The sequence below is a fragment of the Nestor notabilis genome, unplaced genomic scaffold (assembly GCF_000696875.1).
Source record: "Nestor notabilis isolate BGI_N333 unplaced genomic scaffold, ASM69687v1 scaffold12379, whole genome shotgun sequence".
NCBI lineage: Eukaryota > Metazoa > Chordata > Aves > Psittaciformes > Psittacidae > Nestor > Nestor notabilis.
The window spans coordinates 7908-19424 of record NW_009945102.1 but is presented as its reverse complement, the minus strand read 5'-3'; the positions used below and the strand labels follow the sequence as shown (position 1 = coordinate 19424).

The 11517-nt window shown below is 36.6% G+C and overlaps 1 protein-coding gene across 1 annotated transcript in view; it reads right to left on the bottom strand.

Moving 5' to 3' along the window:
* Positions 1-3323: 3323 nt before the first annotated feature.
* Positions 3324-11517, bottom strand: part of NSUN2 (NOP2/Sun RNA methyltransferase family, member 2) — a gene marked incomplete at its 5' end in the record, with an annotated part of 16034 nt that continues 7840 nt past the window's right edge. The window contains 9 exons of the mRNA XM_010022733.1: positions 3324-3892; positions 4571-4610; positions 5593-5731; positions 5926-6006; positions 7314-7449; positions 7821-7913; positions 8408-8583; positions 9706-9802; positions 10387-10517. Coding sequence (XP_010021035.1) covers positions 3487-3892; positions 4571-4610; positions 5593-5731; positions 5926-6006; positions 7314-7449; positions 7821-7913; positions 8408-8583; positions 9706-9802; positions 10387-10517 — 1299 coding nt within the window. The remainder of the gene's footprint in view (positions 3893-4570; positions 4611-5592; positions 5732-5925; positions 6007-7313; positions 7450-7820; positions 7914-8407; positions 8584-9705; positions 9803-10386; positions 10518-11517) is intronic.

The window sequence follows — 11517 nt, the reverse complement described above, 5'->3', positions numbered from 1 at the left end:
ACTGGACATGTGAAAAAACTTCTGCCCCATGAGAATGGCCAAGGGCTAGAAGAGCTTGTCCAGAGAGATGAAGCACTGTTGTATGGCACCTGCACCACCTCTCGTGCACCACTTGAACATTCCTGCATTTTCAAGACAGATCTGGACAAAGCTCAGAGCAAACGGGCCTGTTCGCTGGGAATAGCAGAACTGCTGCTGTACCCACACATCGTTGCTGGGCCTCGTTTACCAGGTTTCTCCTGGAGAGGCAGCAGGGCAAGACCATGTGCCAAGCTTAGTGCTGGCAGCAACGTGGCATGAGCACAGCGCCGCTCGCTTTCTGGGGTGGAGTTTTCCCACTGGATGAAATGCATGCACTGATTGCCTTGTGCTACAGCCTCAGACAGAGGTTTTTCCAGGAACTAAACTGCCTTCTTTTGCTGCCAAGGCTAAATTTGAAGATTTTAGGCAGGAATTTTTCAAGGGGTCTGTATACATTGAGAAGTCTCATTGATTTCTAATAGGATTCAGACATTTAAGAAAAAATAAATCACTTTAGTGGTACTACACTATGGTTTATTGATTTTGCATCAATCTGAAGTATGAAAATTATAACAAGCTACCAAAACAATTACTAACTTTAGGTAAATACTGAAGAAAAAGCTACAAAGGAGTATACTTTTCTTTCTAGGCTTTTCAGCCAACAGATTATTTTCCGAAGGTTCCAGCTGCTTCTCCTAATGGCATCTCTAAGTAGAACATAATCACACTATTCATTTAAATACAGGAAATTTTTTCTTGCTTCTGCCTCTATCACATACAGAACCCCCTGCCATCAGTGCAAATGTCTACAGTCCTGTGTTTCTAAAAACCAGCAATGCTAACTAGAGGAACCTCATAACTTTAAATCTTTAAGAGGGACTGCTTACAAGGATGGACTTACTAATTAGTGAACTTTAAACCTAGTGGGTTTTAAGACTTTCACGTTTTCAAACTTAACACGATTGCACATAAATTCTCTTTTGCCTGTCTTTTAAATTGTTTGCAGCAACCCACATTCAAAACCACCCAGGCAGAGGTTCAACAGCTGGCCATCAAAGCAGCAGCAGGACATAGCTCAGCAGAGATACACAAACAAAACACACGCCATCTTGTCATGCTCCCAGCCTAGGACAGCTCCCAGCTAGGACAGCATTTTCAGCCACCATAGAGCTTTGGGCATCTTCCTTTCTGGCAATCAAGGCAAGACTAACTGGGACAGAGCAAGTGGTGTAAGCAACCTCTATCTCTGGGTTGGGTTTTTTTGACAAGGAGTAAAACTGCTCATCAGCACAAGAAAATTACCCTCCCAGTTTCCTGATGAAATCTCCCACTTGACTTGACAGGGAAAAAAAAAAACCTCCAAAAAAAATTTCATAGATAATGCAGGACAATGGAACTTTCCAAAGGATTTAAAATGATGCAGATGTGGGCTCTAATTCTAAGTTATACCCCATTCCAGTCAGTTATGATCCAATAACCTACTTTACCTCCCAGATAAAAGCTTTCTACTCTCATTTTAGTATGCCAGTGGTAAGCTCAGTCCAAAAAAAAAAAGAAATCAGGACTGTTAATTTTCTATAAAGTTCTTAGCTTTTGCTGATTTGCCTGGGCTGTCTATATCGACGAGTATTCTTACTAGCTGAACTTGTCATAAACTTGTATCCTTAGCAGAGCCACTGATCGAGACAAAGCTTTAAGTGCTGCTCAGGGGCATCAGTAGATACGGGCATAATTCAAAAACTAATTCTGGTTTCTTCACATGAGTTTTAACACTTGACCTTCTAGTAATTTATGGAGATCATTACAGCATAAAAAGATTAGATGGATTAAAATCAAGCCATCCTCAGGGCTGAGTACTGCAGACTGTGATGGCAATCAGGACTTAAAAATTGTACTAGTCTTCCACTTCAAATGCCAGAATAAATGCAATGATATGAAAACCAACATTATGTTTCATGCTTGAAGTTTAAAGTTACTGTTATTTTTTTCCTCATATACTTGTCGGAATTAGAAATTGTACTTTGCATATACCTTGATTCAAAAGAAATTTCTCCAATGATGCTCTTCAGCATAAGGAGCTCCCAATTCAAAGAACAAACAAGCCTTAGCAAAGTACAAGGGCAAGAACTGATGTTTTATTAACCTATTTTACAGACTCTCAAGAGGAAAATGAGTCCTGTCAATGGGTCTTCACTGCATGAGACTAATATCTCATCAGAGGACATGGCATTATTTCACTTTTACATCTCTCCCTCAAGAATTCTCCCTCTGATGAAGTAGTTCAAGGGCAAGCATCAGAAAGCCTGCTGTAGCAAGGTACAGCAAATGGATTCGAGCCACATTAGGACGTCATCAGTAAAAATAAACATGGTGAAACTCAGTTTGACAAGCAACACAAATATTTGCATCACCATGTGATTGGCATTGTCCTAGAGAAGGACGATACCTTGTACCACAGGTCACCTTCCTTTCAGGCCCACTTGATAAAAGTACAAAGAGTACTGCTGAAACTAAGCCACAAAGGATGGAATTTACAAGTTTCTGAGGTAGCCAACTATTTTTTTTGAAGTCAGAATAGGTAAGTTACCCTTCTGCACCTAAATAACCTCTTTTAAAGATCTACTATACAACAATATTTATACCTCCACCGGGTATTTTTAACTGTTATTTCGGCTATAAACAAGTATGTTGCAAAAATTAGAGATGACTCTCACCTGAAGAAATGATGGAGAAATAGATGACTGCAGCAGATTTGAGGGACAGCCACAGGCTTTTAAAACAGGCACATTTCAAGGTACGAGTCTGAGGCATGCTCGGCATAGCTGATGATCTAGTTAATGACATTTACCAGCTGTGCCTGCCAAGCAATTCGTCACTCTGAAGAAGAATTTCAGACATCAGTCTATGGCAAAACGCATTCTGCATTTTTGTTTCCAGATGCATGGTTTTATTAACCAGGTTGTCAGTTATTTATCCTACACATGCATTTGTATGCATACTCACACTGATTCCCTTACCCATTTACGAACCTCTGTAAGTAGTCATCAGACTGGGCGGTAGATGGGGTAAGTAATATTAAGAGAAAAAATGCTCTTCTAGAACTAATGTGTTTTGAATGGAACATGTTTTTTCTTCTGAAGGAGTTCTTGAGTAGTTACACAGGTAGTTCATTTGTACATACCACTATTCCATTTCAAATATGGGCTTTAGCTTTTACTGGTGCATGGTCTGCTGCCAGCAACAGACACAGAAACCCAGCAGTAATACGGAGCTTAAAATGGTAAAAAGAAGACACATTTGAAAAGAAATCTCTTTATATATAGTTTTCACTTAAAAAATAAAATAAGTGAAACTTTAAAAGAGGAACATCCCATTCCAACTGAAATTTTAAAATACACTTCCATGCTAAAAGCACAAGTCTGGATGTCAGCCTCATAGAAGCTGCCAAGTAATAGAGAAAGAAACCTAATCTTTCATATTACTCGTATCTGTGTCTTTGCTTTCCTGGATTACATGACTATTGGCATTTTTACCAGATTGATCTAAATCCTCAATTTTATTTTCTACTTCCATAGCACTGTTTTCCACAGGACTGTGGGAAGATTCTTCACCTATTTCTGCTTCCATTTTTGTGACTAAATCATGTTCTTTGTCTTCCACATCCATTCCTTCCTCTGTTTGTGTCAACCCATGTTGAACTTCTTCCCCTGTTTTACTTTCCGATTCCTCCTCTTTCCTCTTTGCTTTAAACACTTCAACTCCCATCATCCTCAGGTAATGAAGTCTCTCATTCTTGGGCACAAAGGCACGGAGTGATGTCTTCCCTTGCCAACCACACAGCACTATAGGGCACTGAAGATCATCAGGTTTTCTATAAACAAGCAGTTACATTCAGTCAACTATGAGAAAGTTAATCTTCAAAACTTAATTTTATAGCCATGCACTGTGCACACATACATAAATAAGTGCATCATATTTAACAGTGAATGCATTTTATAACTATTTACAGAAGACACAAGTAAATTGCTCTTAACTTATAATATCTAAATGTAACAAGTTCTAAACAGATGCCTGGCTATTTACAAGCAAGCAAGCAAGCAAGCAAAACAAATAAGCTCAATGTTATTAAATTTCTACAACAGGCAAAACAATTTTCTGGCTCTGGAGCTTCTAATAGTACTTTTCTATCAGGAGCTTCTAATAGTACTTTTACAACAAAAATGAACAACAAAAAAGTTTAGCTTTTTCTATTCCAAATACTGGACTTCACAGGGAAACAAACAATCAAACACACACACGAGTTACATGCAGTGATACTGTGAACCTCTGGCCGAACTACTAGCTCTCCTTTGTAAAGCTAAACCCTACAGCTGTTTTAAGAATACACAAGCAACACAGCTTCTTTCCCAGCTATATTCTTTTTATCCTGCCTGGTGCTATTGTTGGCCTCACAGCCTCTCTGTGCCTCCACTTCTATTTTTCCTGTCTGAAAATAAATTCTTGTCCAGGTTTTAAAACTGCATAAATGGGAAGCAACACATCTACTTACGCAGGGTCTGGGTCGTACTTCAGAACTATACTTCCCATCGCTAGAAGGAAAGGGAAGGGGTGGGGGGAACAAAAGCAGATGTATTACTTGGTACAAGAGTAAAATTACTACAATTTGAAAATGTTCAAGAGAACAAGCTTTTAGACAGTCACACAGCATGAGCTGGTTAACGGTTATCTGTGTCAGTACAGTGAGCTATAGAGAGTATCAGTTTTATTCCTTTCTTTTTGGTTATTTTTTGGTCTTTTTCTCTAAAAAATCAAAGTATTTATATAATTACAAAAGCAGCTACCAACCCTGCCCCCTCCCAAATCCCAAACAGAGAAATTAAACTACAAAATCACAGAGTGGATTAATTTACTCAGTGAATCTAGGAACTTTTATGTAAGTAAAATGAATATTAAGAGTATGCCAGCCCAAACTTTAGAAAACTTTGCTCCTCCCATTTCATCTCATTAAACACTGAAGTACAAGGAGCAGCGATGACTTGGAATAAAACAACATAAACAAAAGACTGAAAACCAGTCTTCATTTCTTCAAGCATCCAGCACAGAGGAAATACAAATTTAGTATGACTAGACATTGATCTCCATATTTAAGAAAATCAAGTCTGAATAACTGAGTAACTATTATTTGATACACAAAATCCTGAAAAACAATTGCAGATGACAAACTGTTTCAGCTGGAGCACTAACATATAAAGATCAGGAGCATATATAAAAATCTTTGTTTATCAGGTATTTTAAATGCTGCCTCACAGCACTGTGTCACAAAAGTCACAAGTTTGGCAACTCTTCTGTTCTCTGGACTTCATAAACCTTAAAGGCTAAGATCAGAACAGACTAGTTTGTAGTAGCACACTTGGTTTTGGTAATGCTGACTTACCTAATTACCAAGTCCATTTAAGATAAATCTAGTAAAAATTTTTAGCAAACAGGTTATGTGGCAGGATTTTCATAGTCTTCAATGTACTATGCATATATATAAAATCCTTTTGTCATAGCACAAATTAGAAAGCTTACCCATGTCTTTGACTTTCTTCTGTGTTTCACTGCTAAATTTACTTAAGAATGGATTTTCCTGGGTTAGCAGAATTTTAACATCTTCTATGCAGACATTTATAATCCTCGCATGAATGAACGGGTACAGAGTATAAATTCCCTGTTTAATAAATAAATATAATTATTTCAAAATACAATCTCTATTTTCTCTAGCTAATATCAGAAAATAAGTTTCACGTTTTAAACCATACTGAAAATGCTAATTGTCATTAATCTGACAAAGTGAATGCCAGCTCTGCTATAGGCTTTAGAGGAAATGAAAGAATCTCCTTTGAAAATACATTCTGAAATTACCTCTTGTGCTAATCTGAATGCACATCCAAACTGTTCCCCATCACTGTTGCGAGACCAGACTTTTATCCCTGTGTTAATAACCTGCAAACAGCAAAGCCAAAAATTATCATTAATGTGTATAAATTCTAAATTACCACTCTGAACTTTGCTTTTTCTCAATTGTTTCACTAAAAGGAGGAATAAAGGATAATTCTGCTGTAATGTTTGTTCATTTGCAATGGACACTAAATTAAATTCATGTAAAAATTAATTTAATGGAAAAAGGAATTCCCACTATCAAAATGTAGTTCTCTCTCAACATAAACATCTTTTACTCCTCTCCATGTTTAAAACTGAAGGCTGTGAGGAAGTGGCAGTCTTAGAATGAGGGCAATGAACTATTAAGATCTAATTTTAATTTTACTTTGAGTAAGAATTTTCTGGGTGATTCTGGGAAAGTCAATCAAGGACGGGATTTTTAAAACGCACAAGTGCTTAATATTAGGACCCTATATCCTTTGCAGTACCCAGAGTCTCACCACCTAACATCACTGACAAAATTTTAAGGAACACATATAGGAAATGTAGTAATTTCTTATATGTGGGACAAAAGTATAATTATTTATCTATCTCAAAGATCTGCCGCCAAGATGTAATAAAGATCTCTGGAAATTTTCAGGATTTGACTGTAAGGCCCTGAACTGTATCTGATCTAGCTTTGAAGGTAGCTCTGCTTGGGGCAGGAAGGAAGCTGGACTAGATAACCCTGTTCTAACTTAAATTAGTCAACAAGTTTTCAGACAAATCTTTAGCATTTGCAAGGCATTCTCTATGAGGATTCATATAAAAAAAGTGAGTACAATTTTTCCTTCTAATACACAAAAAATACTTCTTATCCCACTATCATTCAGCTTAACAACTTTTCAAAATGTTCAGTAGTTGAAATTATCAAAACAATGTCCCCATGTAACACCACCAGCTAATAATTCAGCTGAAGTTAACCGTTATTTTTGGTAGGTTTTCAAAGCTCTTAATACTTTTATAATTAAGGGGCTCATAAATATAACAGTCTCAATGTAAACAAGTGAAAGCAACTGAAGACTACATTAAAATGCTAGTATACACACAGCAGTTATAGATCCCCTTCCTCTACTTCTAAAGTTCCCTTGCATCTGCCACAAACCATACTGATTTTAAGCTTGGAGATTGTTACTTCCCTCTCAGAAACAACTCTTCATCTCTTGAATAGAGCAGGGATAGAGAAGAAAACATTCAGAAAAAAAAACCCCAAACAAGGCCTATCAGAGGGCTAATCCTCTATATAACAACAAGCTCAGCAATAAAGTTCAAGGAGACATTCACTGATGTTTATGATCTCTGTTGTGAAAAACTGAAGAGATGAACCATACCTTCATCTTCTCACTGTTGTTCAGAAGCACATTCCTTAGCTCCTTAGAAACCATGTACAGCTGTCTCTTTTTTCCTTCTTGAGTTCGGGTTAGTAAATTCATCTTGGGAAATGATGGGTCCAATGCATAAAACTTCCTGTGGCCATAATACTTGTTTTGATTAACTCAGCAATGAAATTACATACTCAAAATGCATGGGTCAGCCCACTTCCTCAAGCTATCTCTGCAAACAACACTGGCTCCAGAACTAGAGTTTCTAAGATGCATGGTGTCAGAAAAGATAAGCTGTCATAAACATGAAGATGCACTTGAAAATTTCCAGTGCAAACTATAGTTGGCTATTTTCATCTAGGAGTTTACATGTTGAAGAGAGGGGCACCTGGTGCAAAGTCAGGTAAAAGTTTTATGTATGACCAACTGGACCCATCTTTTCTGATGAACTGAACTACTAATATTCACAAAGTACTAGAAATCTTACTGCCAAAACAGAAACATTTTTTTTCTTACTGGATAGGAAGGAACAATGGATCATCTTCAGGGAGAAACACAAAAGGGTCTTCTTTAAAACCAAACAACTTCATTTTTTTAGATGGTGGTGGTCTGAAAAGAAAATGCCATTGCAGATTCAATCTTAGTAAAAATACTTGGTTTAAAAATCAGTATATTCAGTTCATTTAGTCAACACTTGCCTTATGGTAATAATACACCAAATAGAGTAGTGACATTTTCCCATGCTTCATTAAGAAAACACTACCCACATTTTAACTTCTTAATATGAGGAAGTGAAAGCAATGCTTGAAAACATAAACCACAGAAACACTAGAGATTTCTGAGGGAATAATTGTGAAGACAGTAAAGATCTTCCAAAGGTTAACTTCTGAAAGTAGTTTTTTCCTTAACAGAGAAGAAAGGACTAACAGACTTTACAAATGCTAGTGAAATACAAGACAGAAAATGTGGAAATGGAGGACAGCTGATCAAATTAATTTATTCTTCTTGATCGACTTCTAAATGAGTCCAATAACAAAAGAACTATAGAATGCTCAGCAATTACAAAGCTGTCACAGGACAAATACTGAGACATGGCCTCTTACCCACATACTCCTTCCTTTTTGCTTTGTTCAGTGTCTGAATTCTGCAATTCTTGCTTTTTCTTAGACTCTTCATTTTCATCAAGTGTTGGTTCTTCAGTAATACGTTCAGAACCATTATCTGAATTGGTTGCTGTCACTTCAGCATCTCCTGTTTTTTGTGGTAATTTCTGATGAACCTATTTCAAATTACAGTATTTTAAAACAAGCAAAAGTAGTGTCTAACTTGTAACAAAAGGTGTCTATATTCTCTCTTTGCATGTACTTAATGCTTATCAATTTGTATGTAAGGGCTTAAACAGACCCATTTAGGCAGTTAATCTGATTACTAAATAAAGATACTATTATAAGTTGCATTTACCTCTAGTACTGATCTGGACTATTTCTTACTAACTGTTCAGGAAAGCTATTTTTGTATCATTTACAAAATCGTGTTCAAGCACTCAAAGAGAAGACTATTTTAAGGCAGAATCTCCTGCTTTCCTCCTAGCACTCAAAATGACGCACACATCTTGCTGCTGCACGCTTTCTGTAAGTGTGCTACAACATTAAACTTAGAACAGCATAAACTGTTTGGATGACGCTTGCTTCTGAATAAATGCTTTCTTCCTTACTGCCACATACACTTGACTCATACAGTTTTCTAATGATGCAAATCAAATAAACAAAAACAGCTAAAAGGGATACACACAAGAAGTTTCTCCCAAATATACGAACGACGTAAGAGAGCAAATAAATCTTGTCAACTTAAAATCCTGTTGACAGGCTTTTAAAGACAATTGACAACAAATGGATTAAAGTCAGATGGCTGAAGCTGCTGCTGCTCCTAACAGGTTTACATCCATTCCCCTGGCTGCTGATCTGCTAGACTAATCTGCTCGTGAATCACTCCTGAGCGACCAGCCCACAGAGTAAGACAAACTGAAATCAGAATTTGCTTACAACACAGGAGAAAAAAGGCTTCAAGCAGAGGGACCACACACAGCTGAAGGAAGTGACAGCTTTAGCTGCCCTATCTCATCTGCTTCTGTAATTCTTTCAAAACCTTAACTTTAAGGTTCAAGTTTTAACTTGCTATTTTACTATGATTTCAAAATCCCCCCTCCTTATTTTGGGAGATTTTTTTTTTTTTTTTAAAGTTCTTAAGGGATGTAGGAATTGACTTTTAATTGAAAATCTGAACTATGACTGAAAGGCAGATACAAAACAATTATAGTATGTTTGCTATCATGTAAGCTTTCCAAAAATAATCCAGAAATGTTATTAAAACTTAACATTTTAGCTCCTTTAAAAGAAGTTACCTTAGGCTGGCGTTTATTCCATGGCATTGGTGATTTTTTTATTAACACAGCCACAAAGAAACCTCCTGTGTTCTGATGATGTGGCAATATCCTAAGACTAGCGAGAAAAAAAAATGTTGCAGTGTATTCACCATCAGCATTCAGTCTCTCACAATACTAGAAGCATCACATTTACATTTACTTTCAGGGTAAACTAAGTATTCCCAGTAGGATTGTGCAGATTTAATTTATCAAGCTAGAAACATGATCTAAAATAGAGCATTCTGGCAAAATAACTTAAACCAGTGCAACGCATTCATTTCACTAGTCACATCCGAGTTTTAATGCCTCATTGCTAGAATTTATTTTTAGAATATCTATGTAAAGTAATTCATAGCAGGTAAGTCAAACTCTTAAAATGTTAATGTTTTTAAACTATTCCAGTAATTTTGGCTATGTATCTCTGCTGGATGCAAAGAATGTGACCTGCTGGTGTGAGTACTTATTCCTTGTAAGCAACTACCAATAATTCCTCTCGGTTCACTGGAATTTAAATATTGTGTACTGTCAGTACACATGAAGCAATCAAAATATCCTGAGACCTATACCAGCACATTCCTAATCTGACCTAATTATAATTTACCCACTACCACACTAAGTAACTATCAAAACCTCATAAAATCTACTCTGGGAAAAACTTACCAACGCTCTAGATTCATTGCCTTTAGCTTCTCTTCATCTTTTACAGGAAACATAGTGGGACGTATTTGTGTTTGTCTATTTGAAGGCACATCTTTCCACTCTTCAAACCACTGTCCATCTTTCAGCATTACCTTCAAAGGAGTAAACATAAATACTGTGAAAAACATACATCACCATTTTACAAGTTTTAATCAAAATACTTTCAAACCAAGGTTCAGATGCTAAAAAGGGAAGTTATTTTCTGGTATAGTAAATTAAGTTCTTTAAAGTACATTGTTTCTTTGTGCACTGAGTGTGTGCATGAGATTCTTGCCAGTTCCTTGTACGCTCCAAAAAGAGTGCAGTCAAGACTTGTGCAGAATAAACTGCAGTGATTTCTGGTAACTTGCTACCACGTACAAACTGCCAAAATCCAAAGGAAGGACAGTGGCAGAATATATAAGAAGATTAGTAAGCCATCAGATTTAAGATACACTACTTTTTTGCCTTAAGACTGGCTGTGAAATATTCTGCTATAGGCAGCTTCCATGCAATATACAAAGGGAATAGTGCAGCCTCATAAGAGTTTAGAAACAAGGAATCCCAATTTCATTACATATGAATGATCCAAGAATGCAACACAACAGCTTGGTAAGCATAGAGCCCCTGCCACAGGCATACATAGGTCATAAAGATGATTTCATGGAAAGTTACTGAAGAACCATGAATTTTCTAGTGTCTGTATTTTTATCCAGGATTCAGAACGTATCTGTAACTCTATTCTAAGATTAATTATATAATATAATATTACAGGCAATAAGATGTATTAGTGATAATCTTAGTGATCTTATTTTATATATCTATGTATATATTTTGTAGCTCTATGCAGTACAAATAAAGGAAAAATAAGATTATAGAGCCAGAGTTACACATTTTACATTTATCCTTCAATTACTAGCATAAAATTTAAACTTTCAGAACTTTAAGAAGAAACCAGCTAGTTTCTAGGCTGAATTTCAAATGGCAGAACACAAACAAATCTTTATTCCATGCATCTTGTGGACAGGCATAAACCTGCAAACTACCATTGTAAGAGACTAGTGAAATGGTGAGAGAAGACAGAAGAACCAATGGGGTCGCAAAGGCACACGC